This window comes from Centroberyx gerrardi, chromosome 3, assembly GCF_048128805.1.
Source record: "Centroberyx gerrardi isolate f3 chromosome 3, fCenGer3.hap1.cur.20231027, whole genome shotgun sequence".
In the NCBI taxonomy this organism is placed as follows: Eukaryota; Metazoa; Chordata; class Actinopteri; order Beryciformes; family Berycidae; genus Centroberyx; species Centroberyx gerrardi.
Window position 1 is genome coordinate 27,950,677 of NC_135999.1, and position 18,979 is coordinate 27,969,655.

At 43.7% G+C, this 18,979-nt stretch overlaps 1 protein-coding gene across 1 annotated transcript; it reads left to right on the forward strand.

Moving 5' to 3' along the window:
• Positions 1–2,067: 2,067 nt before the first annotated feature.
• nacc1b (nucleus accumbens associated 1, BEN and BTB (POZ) domain containing b) lies at positions 2,068–18,523 on the forward strand. The gene is made up of 8 exons (XM_071914048.2): positions 2,068–2,442; positions 7,686–7,836; positions 10,339–10,581; positions 12,009–12,227; positions 13,797–14,217; positions 15,288–15,585; positions 17,238–17,335; positions 18,157–18,523. Exons 2-8 carry the CDS (start codon positions 7,711–7,713, stop codon positions 18,483–18,485), a joined length of 1,734 nt encoding a protein of 577 aa, XP_071770149.2. The 5' UTR covers positions 2,068–2,442; positions 7,686–7,710; the 3' UTR covers positions 18,486–18,523.
• The last annotated feature ends 456 nt before the right edge of the window (positions 18,524–18,979 follow it).

Here is an 18,979-nt window from a genome sequence, read left to right on the forward strand (position 1 = left end):
GCTCGAACCGGCGGCTCCGGCTTCACGGCCCGGTGTCCAGATCCACAAGGGGGCCAGAGGGAGGGAGTCCCACCACCACCAACACCGCCACCCAAGGGAGAAGGTAGGTAGGTGAGTGGGAGGTGGGTGGGGCTCAGACAGTCGGGTCGGCTGGGGACGCTGCTGCCTGCAGTACTGGGCTCTAAACCAATTAGGATACTTGTTTCAAATGCATTCTGAATACTTCCATTTTCGTTACACTACTCGTTACATTACTGTTCCGTTACATTACTTTTCCGCCCCCCCCCCCCCCCCCCCCCCCCGCCCCCCTCCCCCCAAAAAAAATTAAAAAAAATAAAAATTGGTGATTTGCATCTTCTCTTACCTTCAGAAATCAAATTAACCCCAATTATATCTGCTGGGAATGATTATGGCAACTAAACAGCATTAATGTTCAGTGTTCATTGTCATTATTTGGCTGAATAAAATCAAACTAGCATGAATACCTCCACCCAGATAATGTTTTTTTTTCCTGCCATTTCTCATTTAAATAAACTTAGTGTGTGCTAAGCTATATTTAATTACTCGGTGTGGGAGTGGAAATAATTCACCTTCAATCTGATATTTAAAGGCGGTGATTACAAAAGTAACGACTTGTTTTTATTTGTAACCAGGGATGTAGTGTAGTTTACAGGTAAACTCAGTTTACCCACCTTTGTATTTGAATAACATTAATAGTTTACCCACCTTTGTATTTGAATAGTTTACCCACGGACAGACAAGACTGTCTGTCCGTCTGTCTACCTGTCTGTCTGTCTGTCTGTCTGTCTGACCGATCGGTAGCTCTGTGATCTGTCTGCAACCCCTGGGAGAAAAAAAACCCCGCTCTGCGTCCCCTCTCGATAGCTCTGCGCTCCTCGTCTCGCCTGTATGTGTGTATGTGTGCGTGCGCGTGCGCGCACGTGTATGTATGTGTGTATACGCTTGTCTGAGTGTGTGTGTGTGTTTGTGTGTGTGCGTGCTCTGGCTGCTGGTTCAGTCACAATGAATGGCTGCCTGTAGCGAGGCGGAGGGAGACACTAGACCGCTTCTTCTGCGCTGGCTGCTCCTCCATTGAAACACTTTCCAGCGGAATACAGCGAGGGGGTGAGTTGAAACACGGCGGGTCACCGATGACAAGGGCTCGGCCGGCGAGACGGGTCGGCCGCGGTCAGCCGGCGTGAGTGGGTCGGTGTCCGAGGGGGGCTGAATTCGGCTCGGGGTGAATTTGAAGAGGGTGGCGGTGTGTTGTGTGTGTGTGTGTGTGTGTGTGTGTGTGTGTGTGTGTGTGTGTGTGTGTGTGTGTGTGTGTGGAAGTGGGGGGTTAGCTATTGTTTTTTTGGGGAAGGTGTGCTACTATGGGGGATGGGCTCGCAGGGACAGCAGCCAGCCAAACTTTAACCACTTCACCGACTTCACTCATCGCCGCGGGCTGTCCCCTTTTTCCTCGGTGAGTGACTTGATGAGTCTTCCGCTCCTCTTTCTCCGCATTCCTGAACTTTTAAAAAACTAGGTGGTGGAGGTGGGGGAGGTTGTTTTATTTTAACCGCTAATATAACAGTTACATTGCGTTTGACTAATCTTGAATCTTGATTCGATTAATTTGTGGACGCAAATCATGGTGTCCTGTCGGTAAACGGGTTAAGATTACAGCCAACCCCCTCCCCTCCTCTCCTCTCCCCTCCTCTCGCCTCGCCATGCCGGATCCATCCGTCTGTCTCGCCCACAGTTGCAGCGCATTTGTGTCCCGGGATGACCTGTTGATGTCGGCTAAAGATGGAGTGCGAGGATCGCCCTCCGCTATAGACCCCCCCCTCCTCGGTAAAAATTTAACCCGTGAAGATTAACGCCGGATTAAGTTAAGTGAACGCGGGTTGTGCGGATTATTAGTGTTTTTTGTGTGGAGATTAATTAAATAATTAAGTCGCTGTGATATAATATAAGCGACATTTTTGGGGGAACAGCGTGTTTCTGTCCCGTATCGGTAGCTGCCGTTAGGCCGGAGGAGGAGGAGGGAACTCGGGCTAACCGACATCACACCGCGCTGGCACGGAGAGACGGAGAGAGCGCTGAACTGCTGAATATTTTATCCCCTCGACTATTTTTGTGGCAGATTTCGTGCCCCCGGTGTCTCGGTCGATAAACGGGGGGAGTGAAAACCCGGTTGACATACAAAAGAAAGGAGAGGGGAGCTATCTTTTTGTCCGTTGTCCGCTGCTCCCCCCCTCCTCCGCCACACACACACACACACACACCGGCCCGGGCCAGCGAGGACTCCCAAATCCTACCGGGCATCGAGGCTGGCACACGGCGGGGCACCGAGAGCTCTCTGCCCGCTCCGACTGCCCTGCTGCCCCGCTGGCGGCGGTCTCTTTTTCTCCCGAGGCGTCTACCGGCGAGACATCGGCTCCGCTAGACTTTGATGTGAGATTAATTAATGTATAATTAATGTGTCTATATAATATTCCGTTTTGAAGTTTCAATTCTAGTCGTGCTCAAGGGAGGCTACACTATAGCCACATTTTGGGGACTGTCTAGCTAAGTCTCGATAAATACTGTTTGTTCAGCGTTAAATGTTTTTAAAGTAACGGCCACAAACGGTTGGAATTGAATACATGTGATTTGTAGACACGTTCATGAATTAAACGCATAGGTGTAGTATTTTATAAATGCCAAATTTAGCCTTAGCTTTAGCTTGCTACTTGCTAACAGGCCACCTTTAACCTCCCTAAACCAGGAAACTGAATATCATTAGTCAGTGATTGATGTTGGTATCACAGGCCTATGTTAGTTTTGATTTAAATAGAAGTATTGATTGATTATATGCCAACATGTTAACTATAGTGATCAAAATTACTTTTTTAGTTTCAACATAGTTGTAGCATGTTGTTAGTCTTCACAAAGTCAACCTGAGTTTGTGGCATTGGAGATAAATTTGAATTGAATTTCACAAGTTGCACTAGCTACAGCCCACACACAGACACACACACACACACACAGGTTAGCATGGTGGTGTCATGAGAGCACATAATGGGGCACATGGGGGGCTGCAGACCAAAGGTCAAGTGGTGGAAATTAACTCTCTTTTATGTTTCCTGGAAGTTGTGCTGACCCCTGTGACCTGTGAGGAGGAAATGGTAGTTCATACTAATAGGATCTCGGCCTTGGATGACATCTCAGTGCTTTTCAATGCACTGAAGTCAAGTCAAGTGTGCAGTTCACATAGCCTATATATGTAGGCTAAAGTTAGCTTTAGGCTACTTTGAAATACGACCGTCGAACCATTATGAATTTTATCACAAAGATTGGTGTGTCATTGTGAGTATCAGCTTCAAGCTTTAGCCTGATTCTAGTTGTTGGTGTGATTGAATTACAGTTTTTTCCTTTGTTTATCCGGGGAAGGTTTTCTGTACACGGATGCTCTTTCTTAGCAACGGCGTGCTTATTATTAATACAGTTGCACATATTCACACCTGGAAACTGCTCAGTACAACCACAGTCTTCTGCTTCAGCTCCACTGGACCGGCTGTCGGGTCAGTGCCTTGCTCAAGGGCACGTAAAGTGTAGTAGTATCATTCATTTTCACTGCCTGGAGTTTCCCCAGCCAGTCCAGGGATTTGAACCAGCAACTTTTCCATCACAAACCTGCTGCTGTGTTCTCCTGCCGCCGTGCATCGTTGATCCTACACCGTTTTGTTGAGACACAGAAATCCACGACTATTCATTATCACGTAAATTGTTAGATAATCATTTTAAGTAGGGGTAATATATGTAAACAAATCCTGGACAAGACCCAAAATGCATGGAGAAAATTTCATTCCAAGCCGCTTGGGTTGAATTATAATTACATTAATCTAATGCATATTGATTTCTTTACATTTGCACAAAATGTCAAGGCACACCAGTGTGTCACGGCACAATGGCTGATCAACACTGACTTAGTTATGTAAAATATTTGTTAATTTATTGAATTAAGTAGGAAAAAGTAAATTCTTTGGATTAGCGACTCCATTCATACACTTTGGATTGATAGTGTTTTGATATGATGGGAATGTTTTTCAGGCCGAAATAGTACAAATTGCTTCCAATCCAATAAACCAATAGTCCATCCAATAGTTTCCACAATTAATAGAATATTAATTGAGAATATTGGCAATATTGGTAATATTGAAACATCCCACGTAAGTTGAAATGTCTGCTGTAGTTGAAAATTGTCCAAAATTTTGATATAAGATGCCAAAATAATTTTGCCCATCAAATCATCAAGACTAATACATGTGATCACATTTTCTGTCAAAGTAATCAATAAGATATAACAAGATAACATCCGGACAGTCCTATTTTCAAAAATGTAAATTAAATTGAAATGAAATATGTATGACTGGTATTCCAAGTAGGCAGGCTTTACAGTTTTACTCAGCCCATTGCCCTACCTTAATATGCCTATATCTGTCAAATTAATTAGTAGCCATAAATCTCTTGAAAATTAATTGGCCTATGTTGTAATGCTGAAGACTGTAATAGGACATTATTCTCTGTGCTCTCCTCCTGTAGGCGTAAGGCTGGAGCCCAGGATTGCTTTAGCCCACATATTTTTTTTTAACCTTTATTTATCCAGGGAAGGTTTGCTGAGCATGCATGCTCCTTTTCAGTAACACCCTGCTTCACAGTCACACCTGGGAGCTTCCCAGTACAACCACAGTCTGTATTGTCGGCCAATGAGCAGCTCCACTGGAGAAGTTGGGATTTAAAGGAAAATTCCACCCTCAGATCCTCTTACGCTGTTATATAACATCAATCTGTGATGTTCCATGCATTCCAGGAGTTATTCTGTGATGATGTGTTGGAATTGACTTTTTGTGGTGTAGGCCTATGACTTTACACAGCCGCCAGAGAAGGGGCTTCTCTGTGTTATATATAGGTGGAGAGAGTGATAGCGTTAACGTAAGTTTTTCCAGTTAAGAAAAAAATGAGAGTGGAGAGAGAGAACAATGCTGTGGTTTGCTGTGCCTGGCTGTTCAAATAGCCAGAAAGCTGCAGAAGAGGGCGTTGTATTTCACACGATACCAACGACTCTGATCCGCAAAGATGCAGGCTGTGGCTGCATTGCATTCTGGTCTATTGAGGCTCCTGTGGGTGGAGAAATTGGTCTCTCTGCCTCTTCTACGTTGGATTTCTTCCTTTTTATGATTGTTGAACGTCGGTGCAAAATGGTGAATTTAGACAGAACGAAGCTCTCGCTCTTTGATTCTGACGGACTGACACCAAAACCTGACGTTTACTGCTTATGTTTTAGATAGTTTAAAACATTTCTGCTATCAAACTCCATTGTAGCTGTACTGGAAATATCTCGATGTGACGTCACTTCATCTAGTTTTGGCCACTTATCCACGGGAATAGGACAAAATACACCAACAGACAGTAAAATGGACCCAGAAATCCAAGATACACCACCAATAGCTGTTTTTTTCAACAGTGTTTAGGTGTTTTAGTGTGGATTTTTCCTTTAAGTATCTGGCTCAAGCGGCACATTGGCGGTGGCTGTTGAAAGGGAGGTGACCATTTCACATTGACTCTGATTTTTTCTGATTCTAACTAGTAATCTATAAAATATTTTTGTAATTTGTGTTTTTGAGGTATTTTTCTCCTGGGGGCCTATTCCAGCATCAGTTTACTCACTCTTATCATCACTCTTATTTGGATATTTCTATCATGATCTGAGGCCAGTTGTGCTGTAATCAGAGTTGTAATTTTTTGGCGGTGGGAATTTTCCTTCTACGCGTTTACATTTTCCAGCTGCGGAGGTATCCATCACAGTTAGATGAATGTAAAGGAAACAGTGAAGCATCTGGTGACCTGCCGGCTTCTCCAAACTCCGGGCCTCTGCTGCTGCATCAGCGTACTTCCTCCCCGGTGTCGGCGAGGGGGGAGTGGAGATGATGCAGCAGCCTGCTTTTTAGGTCACTAGGTCTAGTCTGGAAGTCTCCCTCCCCCTGGACAGACGCAGCTAATCACTATCATATTGTTTCCTTCCTATCAGTGGTTTGCTTTGGGTTGTAGCCAGGGAGGGAACTGACCACCAGCCAATAGCCAAATGCTGCTAAATCTTTCTGTGTGTCCAGTAAGCTTTTCTACTCTGGCATCCATCACTCGGAGGTCCTGTTCTGGTATAAAAATCAAATTTTTAGGTAATGTAGTGAAAGTACTTACTGTGGTCAGTGAACAAATAAGATGCCGCACTGGTTGTAGTATTCTTTTCTCCCATTTATTTCTGCTAATTCAAACTAGAGCTGAACAATTAATCAGAAAAAAAAAAAAAATCGCAATATGAACTTCTGCAATTTCCAAATCGCAGAGGCTGCAATTCATTTCTTAAGACAGAGGGACATCCAACATGGATTTCTAAACAAGGTGTTTTAGTGCTGTAGGTAATCTTTGGTCCATTAATCAAGTATAATGTGGGTGAAAACCTTTAATCAGACTCACAATTGCATCTATTTTTTTTTTAACAAAATCACTTTTCTTTAAACAATTTTTTAAAGTTCTAAAAAGTGTATGACAAGAAAAACTTGAGATGATACAAATCACACTTTAAATTGCAATTGCTATATTCTGTCAAATAATCGCAATTAGATTTTTTTTGTCAATATCTTTCAGCCTTAATTCAAACCCAGAACTATGGTTATAATAGAATGCTACATGTCTGTTTTGCATATTATTATAAACAAACATAAAAGAGTCCACTCTAAAGTGATGCGTTTATTCCCCAGCAGAGATTTTTTTTTTCTTTTTTATAGATTCCTTGTGTGCTTTTTTGTTTTTGTTTTTTTATGGCGTGGCAAGTTTGACAGTTCCTCCACTTCTGATCAGAGGCTTCTTTGGTGGATGGTGACGACGACAAGTGAAATAGACGAGTTACGTAAGCGACTGTGTTTTGAATGAGAAGGAGCGACGAGGAAACAACAAAGTAGGCCAAAAGCCGCCAAACAGTCTATTAACTCTGAATTAGATGTAATGAAACAAGGTAAAAAACAAGTAGAAAGACGGCTTATATAACTATCGCTGGTGGCCCAAAATTCTCTTTCATTTGGAACTTAGATTTATGCATTGAAGTTGTTTACCAAATACTTAATTCATTAATCATCATACACTTGACTTACCGCTTTCCCTTTTTTTTTGTACTCTCTCTCCCTTCTCGTTTCTGCCTCGCCCGCCCTTTCTGCCTTCTTACTTTCTGTGCATCCATCTTTTCTCTCTGTTATCCCTCCTCTCCATCACTCATGTCTATTCCTTCTTCTCCTGTCCTGCCATCTCTCTCTCTCTCCCATCCCCTCTTTCTCCCTCCCCATCTCTCCCGTCTCTCCATCCACTTATTTCTCCTTCCCCTTCCTCCTTCCATACTTTCCCTCATCCCCTCATCCATGTATCCCTCCCTCTCCCCCAATTTCTCTCCCTTGTCTCCATCACGTCATCCATCTATCCTCCATCCCTCCCTCCATCCATCCATCCATCTATCCAACCATCCCTCATTATCCATCCTTTTATGTCGTCTTTACTCCCCTGCCGTCCTTCAAACACCCATTTATCCATCCCTCCTTCCTCTCCTATGGTCTTGTCCTTCCCCCCCCCCCCCCCCTCTCTCTCTCTCTCTCTTCTCTCTCCTATAGACCCTGTGGTGCTGGGCAGAGCGTTATGGCTCAGACGCTGCAGATGGCGATCCCTAACTTTGGCAACAACGTCCTGGAGTGTCTGAACGAACAGCGGCTGCAGGGCCTCTACTGCGATGTCTCCGTGGTTGTCAAGGGCCACGCCTTCAAGGTCCCATATTGGTTTTGTTTTTTAAACTGTTATCTGTCTAGGGAAGGGTGATCTCACCTGGGAGCTGAAAAGTACAACCACAGACTTCTCACTTAAAGTTTTTGGGAGATTGGGCTGTTGGTCAACTTACCTGTTGTTAAGTGATGAGAACATAGACACCAAAATCATCCATGTATCCCAAAAAACCTTAGCATACATTATGTTGAGGGGTAGTAGGCAACTAGCATTATCTCAAAAAAGAAGCACATGAAAGGTAAATTGGAAGTGATTTTTAATGATCTGCGGCCAAATCTGGCAATTTTGTGTCAGAGATTGGTAAAATTTACAATAAATATGATACAAAAAAATAACTACCAGGGACTACTTTACTTATTTCCATAGGAAGTGATGCTGGCGTGCAATGGGAGACTGTGTACAAATAAAAATCACTGCTCAGCGAATGAGTACATATTTGCTCACCTAAAGCTAGAGCTATATTGACTTATTGATATAGTTTTTGTAATTTATGAATCCACAGACCATAATAAAAACCACCAACAGCTGTTTCTTACTAAAAGGTCAGTCTGGACCTTGGATACTTTACATAATGCTAGTCGCTTACTATCACTCAACATAGTGTCTGCTAAAGTGTTGGCATGGAGCGCTGGAGATGATGATCGACTGGGGACACATGGATGATTTTGGTGTTTATTGTCATCACTTTACAAGTAAGTAAGTCCCAAAACGTTCATTCACTTTCCCCACACAGATTATTCCCTGTTTCAAGCTTACTGCGTCTCTGGATGTGAATAATGTGTTTGATGATGCTTTTTTTCTTAAATGAATTTAGAGAATAAGGTTTCACAAGTAGAAAAGTTGTGATTGGCAGACGGCGTCAGCCCCTGCAATTATTTATTGAATGTTTATTGGGACTAGTGTAAACATCTTGATAAGAGATGCTAGCATAAATAGCTAAACATGAAAGAGTGGAAAAAGTGCAAAACATGCTCATAAAAATTAAATAAATTCACTGGGTCATGATTTTATTATAGCCCAATGAATACTTCAGAAGAGCTGCGCCTTCCATTCTGTTAAGTTGTTTATTGAGGCCAGTCATGATCCAAACCTCATGGATGTGGTGAGGTCTGCAGACCAACTGGTGATATTTCACTTCAGCCAAAACATGTCCGTTTTTAGTGCACATGTAGAAGTCTATGAATTGTCCACAACCAAATTTGGTTGCTCTGGGTCAGCATCACTTACTTACATTTTGAAAACCTTGTCCCAAACCATCTATAACACATTTACAAACAGATAAAATTAGACCCAGGTAGTGTTATTTCATTCTGTTTTCTGCACTGTTCAAGAAGTAATTTTGTGCGCTTATAAGAGAAATTGTGCTACCAAATTGAACTGCCACTTTAAAGCATAACTCTCTGAGCAAAACCTCATCAACTGTTTCACTAAAGAGCTACTTATATCTTGCTTGACTGGGTGCGTCCCTCCCACACGTTGCTATTGGGACTATGGACACTCCAAAAAACCAAACCCCAAAACCATCCAAAGCACATCTTTTTCAACATGTTGACACTCACTTTGTAATGAGACATGCATATATTTAATTTTCAGTTTATCCATGACCTGACAACTTTCACTATTTATTTGGCCCTTCTTTACACAGCGGGGGAGGTAGACAGGCAACCGCAGCCGGCTGGCAAACAGTAAACAAGGAAGTGGTAAAGCAACGGCCAAGGTAGCATCAAAACTGTACGAGAAAGGCAAGACTTTAGATACTTTTCATTTGCATCTTTTTACCGATATGACTCATGCCAAAGCGAGGAATCAGTGTGTTGAAAAAGACATGCATTGTGTGCTTTTGGGGTTGATTTTTGGAGTGTCCATTGGCCCTGAAGGACTCTCTGCATTGGAGAGCTGCAGCAAGACGTAATTGGCTCTATAGTGGGGCTGGGCAATATATCGTATAATATCGATATCATGATATGAGACTAGATATCGTCTGGGATTTTGGTTATCGTAATATTGGAAAATAACTTAAGTGTTAGTTCTTCCTGGTCTTAAAGGCTGCGTTACAGTAAAGTGAGACAATTTCCGAACTTATTAGCCTGTTCTGGCTGAGTAATATGAACAAGGGCTGGTTTTACCTGCTCATCATATCCTTATTACTGTTTACACATTACTGATTACTTATGATCATTACTAATTTTCAAAAATTTCTTGTGTGTAAATATCTTATGAAAGTATGAATACTCATCCCCAAAATATTGTTACATTATCGATATCGAGGTATTCGGTCTAAAATATTGTGATATTTGATTTTGTCAATATCACCCAGCCCTATTCTATTTGGTCAGAATCAATCGGTAAGATGGGAAAATAGGGTCCAGATAAAAAATGGCCGGAGTTATGCTTCAGATAATTTCAAGTCATCCATCTCTGCTCTCTCTGGCCACCTCACTTACCTCTCCCGCTTGTTGCCCCGCCCCTCGCCCCTCGCCCCTCCAGGCCCACCGCGCGGTGCTGGCAGCCAGCAGCTCCTACTTCCGGGATCTGTTCAACGCCGGGGGGAAGAGCTCGGTGGTGGAGCTGCCCCCGGCCGTGCAGCCGCAGAGCTTCCAGCAGATCCTGGCCTTCTGCTACACAGGACGCCTCAGCATGAACGTCGGGGACCAGTTCCTCCTCATGTACACCGCCGGCTTCCTCCAGATCCAGCAGATCATGGAGAAAGGCACCGAGTTTTTCCTCAAGGTAACCTGGGGGACTGGTTGAGGGAGGATGGACAGATGGATCGGTGGGTAGATGGATGATTGGGATGGGAACGGGTTTGGACGGATGGATGATTAAAGAGTTTCTTGAGGATGAACGCAGATGTAGATCTGTTGGAAGATAATTAAAGTGCACAGGAATTTGAGGACTATTACATACACAGGTTTCTACAAGTGAAATCCCTTAAATTGTTTGTAGTTCTGGGGAGAAAATGAACCAAACATGGATAAAAATGGTATATGATATGCGGGACATTATGTCATCATGGTGGCGTCTTTCTTTGTTTCTTTCTTCTTCTTCTTCTTCTTCTTCTGAACACAATAACTCCAGAACAATATATGCACCACAGGTTCCCACCTATATGATTAGATTTTGAAGCACATTGCTACATTAATTTGCATATTAAGGAAGAAAAGCGGACTCTCTTGAAACTACTGTAACTTCTTAATGCTTAGAGATAGAGTTCATATTAATATCGCCCATGTGTCGTGTGAAGACAAATATGTTGACATAGAAATATTCCCTAATGAGTGCATTAATTAGCTTAATTTATCACCTCATTAGCGTAACTGTTTATGTATAAGATATTATGGTGATTGTGGCGGGACATTAGGCAGCTCAAGTGCCTCTTGTTTATATTCTTAGATAAGCAGGAAAAGTCGACAAGTAGTGGCCAAGACCAAGACAAGTCCCAGATAAATAGATATGAGACTAAGACAAGTCCGAGTTAAAATAGACAGGAGACCAAGACAAGTCCAAGATGTTGTAATGAGAAGTGCATTACAAATTAAATGTATTATTATTATTATGTCAGAAGTTCTCTTGTGACCAGACTCGAGACCAAGACTGGACTCGAGTCCTACAGCCCCGACTAGACTTACCTTTACCTTTACTCACACTTGGTTTGGATCAGAGAGGGAAATGCTGGTTATTTGTTTTCCCTGGTTGGCGTTGTAGAGTTTGTTTAATCTACCAACCGCTTTGGCAGGTATCCAAGTATTGCCTGGAACTTGGAACGATTCTAAAAATAAATCTAGCCTGTAAAATAGTGACAGTGGCAAAATTTTTGGAAACCAAGGAATATCTTCTGCTTTGTTTAAGATGGATTGATAGACTGATGGGAGGAGGACTGGTTTGTATGGAAAGATAGATGGATAACCGGACTGGTTTGTATGGAAGGATAGATGGATAACCGGACAGACTGACAGCCTTAGCTAACCTGCTTTTTATGGTAATGTAGGGTGGGGAGTCGTGGCATTTTGATACTGTGTAAACATGAAAAATGATGGCAGTTTTTATTTCCATACTATTTCCATCTTCGTTAGTCACTATATGTCCTCATTCTTTGCATATCAAGCGTGTTTGATCAATCCATCCCCCGTCCCCCCCCCCCCCCCCCCTGCCCCCAGGTTTCATCTCCCAGCTGTGACTCCCAGGGGCTCCACACCGAGGAAACCCCGCCCTCCGAGCCCCAGAGCCCCGTCACTCAAACGGTGGGAGGGGGCGGAGTCGGGGTCGTTGCCACGGCTGCGGGAAGGCCCGCCTCCTGCCTGACGCCCCTCCCCCTGGTGTCCAAGGTGAAGACGGAACAGACGACCGCGCCTCAGTCCAACTCACAGCCACAGCAGGTAGGCTGTTCTGCTTTTCTCAAAACGAGTCAAATGTTACTGCAGTAGTTTACAGCTAAAGGTTTCTTACACTCATGATTTGAGCAGAATAGCCTTTAAAAAAACACATCATTCAGTGTCGGATCACTTGAAACGGGTTCGTGAGTGGGTGTTGCTTTGGTTTGGAGTTTGAGATTTGAAAAGGGTTTGAGTAGATTTTCAAAGAAAGCTCACTCCCGGTATTACAGATGGCTCCAGCTCCACAACTTAATCTACTTATCTATTGTAATGGCAGCTGAAAAGCTCCTTTCCAAAACGCTATAGCCTACATCCATTTTGTAAGAGAGATCATTACCTAAAGGTTATCATTCAATCAAGGAAGCAAGCAAGGAATCTCTGTCTGTATGTGTGTCCTTCGCATATCTCGAGAACCGTTCGTCCGATCTACTTCACACTTGGCGGGTGTATTGCATCCCAAGAACGTGCGGTGTCGGATTGGACACGCGACACGTTCAATATTAATAAACTTTGAATAAACAAGTGAACAGCGCTCTGTGCAGCAGCGGGGCGAACAGCGCTCTGTGCAGCAGCGGGGCTCAAAGCAAGCGACTGGAAGCGCAGTGTCGAGTGTGAAGTTGTTTGGATGAGCGGTTCTCGAGAAAGCTGCAAGCAGCAATACTGGAGGCCAAGCAATCGGCCCGTTCCGAACAGGCATGTTTTGAACGGGCACTGCACTAATATTTCTGAAATAAAGATGATCCAGTCTGTTTAAATGTGTTATCATTTTGTCAACCAAGGAGTAAAATCATCTGCTATATTTTAAAAGGTACCATCATTTATTTACATTTTATGCAGTCAATCATTTTAAGAGTGTCACTTTTTCCTAATTGGTGGAGACCTCTTGAATGAATGAAAACTCTTCAAATGTTGTTAATTTCTTTGCTGGAGACCAGTATGGTTTGTGAATTTCACTGAGTCCACCTTAATGAGCTATGGGTGTTAAAAGAGCACAAATCTTATATAAATATATATATATATATATATATATATATATATATATGTTTATTTGTTTGTCTTGCTCCTTTTATTGTAACGCAAAATGGTCAGCATGGACAAATATATATCCGGAGTTCAAATGATGGTGATGCAGGGTCATGCTTATTGATTTGAAGTCATTTCTTGGGTATTTTCGCCCTTATTTGACAGTTCAAAGTCAAGATAGACAGGAAAGACTGGGAGAGAGAAGGGGATGACAAGCGACAAGTGTGGCGGGTAGTAATTTCAGACCATGTTAAGTTAAATATGAAATGTATGCTAAAAGACTGGAAAACGCATCAAGGGTGTAAATCAGGATTTGGTTACTGTATATATTATACAACTATATTAATATAGTTGTTATTGTTACATATGTTGTTATAGTTGTTTATTGGTGTAGGATTGGTTAGTTTGTTTTCCCAACATTTTTATTATAAAGGTTCTTAGAGGCTTCCCAGACAGGTGAAGGTGAGTAACCTCTCTCTCTCTCTCTCTCTCTCTCTCTCTCTCTCTCTCTCTCTCTCTCTTCCCCCCCCCTTCTCTCTCTCTCAGCAGGAGGCATCTCCCTACTCGGTGGTCTGCACCCCCGTGGCCAAGCGGCTGTGGGAGGGGGGCAACCGTGACGGGGGAGGGGTGTCCGGAGGGGGCGGGGGAGGCGGTATGAGGAAAGCCGCGCGCTACTCCTCTTCCTCCTCCTCTTCCTCCACTACCCAGGATGCCTCTGGGCGTGGATCCATGGCCAACGCCGCGATGGTGGGAGGCGGACTCAACAGTAACCATAACAACAACAACAACAACGGCGGGACCCCCGAGGGCACGAGCCCCGGCACGCTGAGCATGTACACCAGCGACTCGCCCATCAGTTACCACGACGACGAAGAAGAGGACGACATAACGGACGAGAGCGCCGAAGAGCAGTACAGACAGATCTGCAACATGTACACCATGTACAGCATGCTGAACGTCGGGGCCACAGGTAAACAGTCAGATAAATGCATTAAGTTGAGCTGTGTGTGTGTGTGAGAGTTCATTTTAAGGTTACTGTGTTTTCATACAAATATACACTTCTTCTGTTTTTGTCTTCTGATGTTTCAAAACTATTCGGTAGCTCTTGCTAGAATTTGCTGTAGTTTGTTTACAAGTACAAACTCTATAAAGTTTGTTGATCCAAACTTCTCGAGAGTGGAGGTTGTTTGGGAGAATGAAACTTGTGAACTGAGGATCCTGCTGTCGTGTCGGCTCATAAATTGTTTATAGTCTCAGGAACACTGAAAAGTGGTAGAAATTCTAAACTCAAGTTTGTTCAAAATATTAAATGTGCGTGTGTTAAATGCTTTGAGCCGCATTAATCAGCAGGGAAATTCCAGCAATTGCTCACAGTCGTCCTAATGTGTTTATGCACCATAACATATTTAGTCTGTTATTTGGTCAAAGGATCACTTCCGTCAAGTCTACAAAAAGTATGAATGTCTGAGGTAGAGCGGTCACAAGTTTTGGTTCCTGGTTTATATAAAAAAAGGTTGTACTGTGTGTGTGTGGTTAAGTTCCTCACCGCTAGAACCACGTGTTCCTCCTCTGGCCGGGAATTGAATCATGACAGATGGCGCTGAAATGGCTAGTCGATTAATCAATTAGTCGATCGACAGAAAACTAATCGATTTATAATTTTGATAATTAATCGCTTTAGTCATTTATCAAGTAAAAGTATCAAAAACATTTGCTGGTTACAGCTTCACAAAGACTGAGATTTGCTATTTTTCTCTGTTTCTTATCATTCTAAAATGAATTCAATAAATGTTTTTTAACTGCTGGTCAGACTAAGTAAGTAATCATTTTGGGCTCTGGTAACTTGTGATGGGCATTTGTCAATATTTGTGACATTTTATAGACTAAATGATTATTCAAAAAAGATAATAAAAAAAATCTGTAGTTGCAGCCCTAGCAGAGCTTTCTATCCTACTCTACCTTCTTTCTCTATTTTCCACTGTCTAAATAAAGACTAAAAATGTTAAATCTAATGTTAAATCCTCCTTCCTCCTCCCTCAGTGGCCGGGGAGCGGGTGGAGGCTCTGCCGGACCTGGCGGCGGAGTCGGGCGGCGGGCGGGGGGGCAGGGGCAGCCGCTCCCGGCAGGACCTGGCGTCGCTGCCCGCCGAGCTCATCAGCCAGATCGGCAACCGCTGCCACCCCAAGCTGTACGAGGAGGGCGACCCGGCCGAGAAGCTGGAGCTGGTGACGGGCACCTGCGTGTTCATCTCCCGCGCCCAGCTCATGAACTGCCACGTCAGCGCCGGCACCCGCCACAAAGTGCTGCTCCGACGCCTGCTGGCCGCCTTCTTCGACAGGTCAGGGTTCAAAATTAACACCCGCCACGCGCCAAATGGCGGTTACATTTGAATTCCTCGGTTTTATGCAGTCTTTGGTCTTCTTCCTGTTCTCAGATTTTTTCCCTGCACTCTCTCTGACTGTGAGCCAATCAAAATCAAATCAAAATAATGCAGTAGCGTCCAAACTTCTTCAAACTTTTCTTCCTGCTTCTCTGCTAACCCAATGGTTGACTATCTTAACATTAGATGAGGATTAATATCAGAAGGTGACATTTTTTAATTAACACACAGTAACTGCATATTGTTTATTTTGGCCTTTAACAAGTAGTCTTGTCAGGTACATTTTTGTTAGTTTACCAGCCATTGACAGATGAGCCAAAAAGTTAAGTTTGGACCATAAAAGTTGGTAAATTCAAAAATTCACCAGCTGTTTTTACACTATTTTACCAGCCAACTAAAGGGTTGCCACTAGTCCTGGAGTTTTAGAGGTGTATTCCAGGTAAATTCAGGGAATTTGATCAATTTGTTGGGTCAGTCTGGGAATATCGGGTCATTTTACAGATGGGTCACTTTATGGGAATATACCAGAATGTATTTATCTCCAAACCTCTCTCTGGGGTGTGTCGAAAGTGTGTAGGAAGTCACTAACTGAAGTAAAACTAGACCAGGGACCAGGCAGGTTGAGGGAAAGTGGGTTCACCAAAATATTACAACACTTCATCACAAAATAACCCCTGGAATGCATTGAACATCACAGATTGATGATATCTAACAGTATAACAGTCCGAGTGTGGGTTTTTCCTTTAATAGGACGGTTGGTTAAATGCCAAAGTGAATATAAAAGACAGGGATGGAGGGAAAGACTGGTTTGTCAGCTAACTGTTGTTTTCCAGCGATGATACTGTAGATATAAACCTTCTGTTGGATACAGCTAACGCACCAGTGATGCTACTAGTCTCTCTTTACATGTACTGTATATAAATATACAATAATACTGTATATGGAGGTTGACATGATGAACAAAGGTACAAAATAGATGTTTAGTTGTGGTTTACTGATTATCTAAAATCTGAATGAAGAAATATTATGAGTGGCTGCCCCGCTAGTTTTTTTTTTTCCTGGTTCTTTTCTCTTTTTCCCTTCTCTGTGGCCATCTACAGATAAATGGAGAAATATGCTGATATCATGTGTCTCACTGGGAGAGACAAGGCCGAGTGTGTCGGGCTCGGTCAATTCACTTTCACTTGACTCAATTTAAAATGTGAACTGAGACTGCAACTCGCATAATGAAAGAGCCTTCACTCTCAATAAATTATTAGAAGATTGGATATAAGAAGCTTTTTCTAACAAAAGAAAGACAGGATATTTATTAGAGTACTAGCCGGTTTTGGCATTGAATCAAACTTGGTTATTAGGTCCTGCGCTAGTCTGAAAATGTCCCAAAAAAAAAGATTTGCAGGTTTTGGATAGAATTTGAAGAGAATCGACTTCCTGAATAGATTTTAAATTGGAAGTGTGTGTCAGCATGCACCCAAGCACGGATTTTAGCAGTGTTTTCGAGTTTTACGAATTCACTGTAATTGTATATAGTGACCAGGGCTGCGCTGCCTCGCATTAGATATTAATAATATCTGTTGGTGTATGTGTGTGTGTGTGTGTTTGCTGCTCAGGAGCACTCTGGCTAACAGCTGTGGAACCGGCATCCGCTCCTCCACCAACGACCCCAGCCGCAAACCCCTGGACAACAGAGTGCTGCACGCTGTCAAGTGTGAGTCATACATACACACACACACTCGCAGTCAGGCACACAGCTAGTGGATTGCACATTGTCATTGTTCTGTACATATGGTATCTCCATCTGGAGTTTTATGTATTTATCCAAATCAGCTCATACTGTATGTTATCTGCAGCTGTAAAGCGAATATATTGACATGGTTTATAGTTTCAACATCACACCTAGACACTTTCTGTACATGTATTATGGCCTTCTGCCGACCTGCTAGTGTGAGCGCGATGCTTGTTCTGCAGGTAGATTTGCTGTAAATTCATGCATCCGTTTTCCTCATATTGCTGTATCCAACTCATTTCATAGTTTTTGTATATTTTGATATCGTGCATATTCTGTATTCATTTTCTACCACGGCAAGTTCTTCTGCTGTTATCTTGCTCACCCTCATAATGCTGTGATCCATTCCTCTTCCCATACTAAATCACAAAGTGCAACAGAGAAAAGCGTCCCCTCCTCCCTAATTTAGACCCTGTAAATTCACCCTGTTCGCCAAAAGGAAATCCTGGCGTCGGGTATGGACACTTGACGAACTGAAACAACAAATTGATGAATCAGAATTGTTGGTAAACATGAGTGTGCCGTGTGCAGTTTACTGATGTCATGTTACAGGATTTCTGGGAATTGAAGTTCAAATTTCACCAACAGTTTCCTCTCGCTGCCGTTTGGAGCCGCCAACCTGCAAAGTTGCCTTGTGCAGCTTTAAAATCTACTCCTGCTAGACTCCACTTTGCCCGCTCCTCTTCTCTTCTCTGTGATTTCTCCTTCCTCGTCTTTTCCTCATTTCCCTTTTCTCCCTCCAGTCTACTGCCAGAACTTTGCGCCGAGCTTCAAGGAGAGCGAGATGAACGCCATCGCGGCCGACATGTGCACCAACGCCCGCCGCGTCGTCCGCAAGAGCTGGATCCCCAAGCTGAAACTGCTGATGGCCGAGGGCGACGCCTACTCCGCCTTCCTGGCCGACAGCGTCAAGATGGAGGCCGACGCTCTGGGGGCGGAGCAAGGCTTCGACCCCGCCTCCCTGGAGGCGGTAGCGGCGGCGGCAGCGGCCAACAATAACGAAGCGGGAGGCGGAGCCACGCAGGCGGACGCCCTCCAGGGGGCGGGAGGAGACGGCAGCACTTTGTTTTGAGTGAGTGAACGGACAGATGAACGAACGAACGAAACAGACACATGGATGGATTGAGGGAGGGAGGGAGTTGGATTGAGGGAGGGATGGCGTTCCTCTAGGGCGACGAGTAGAGAGCGGCGGCCGCTGCGGTCGAATCAGTCGTCTCTCCTCCCCTAGCCGCCATGTGTTTGGGGAACTTTTTTTTTTTTTTTTTGTTCTTTTTACTTCCTGTTTTTGGTCACTTATGCTTTCCTTTTGCTTTCCTTTTTACCCGCTACTTGGTTTATTCCTTTTATTCCTTTTTGTTCGTCGACATTTCCGTCTCTCTCCGCGGCCCAGAAAGCCTCACTCTGGGCCGGTTCCTCCTTCCTGTTCTGGTGGAGAGAGACGGAAGGACGGATAGAAAGGAGGAGAGAGAGAAAGAGGGGCAGAGGGAGGAGGTTCTACCCCCCCCCACACACACACCTCTCCACCCCTCTGCTCCTGCCTTTCAAGACTCTCCTGATTGTGTCAAC

Excerpts from the sequence above, each read along its gene's own strand:
- nacc1b (XM_071914048.2), top strand. The coding sequence starts at position 7,711 with ATGGCTCAGACGCTGCAGATGGCGATCCCTAACTTTGGCAACAACGTC. Across the intron at positions 12,228-13,796 it reads CCAACTCACAGCCACAGCAG|GAGGCATCTCCCTACTCGGT; the intron begins GTAGGCTGTTCT and ends CTCTCTCAGCAG. Across the intron at positions 15,586-17,237 it reads CTGGCCGCCTTCTTCGACAG|GAGCACTCTGGCTAACAGCT; the intron begins GTCAGGGTTCAA and ends TTTGCTGCTCAG.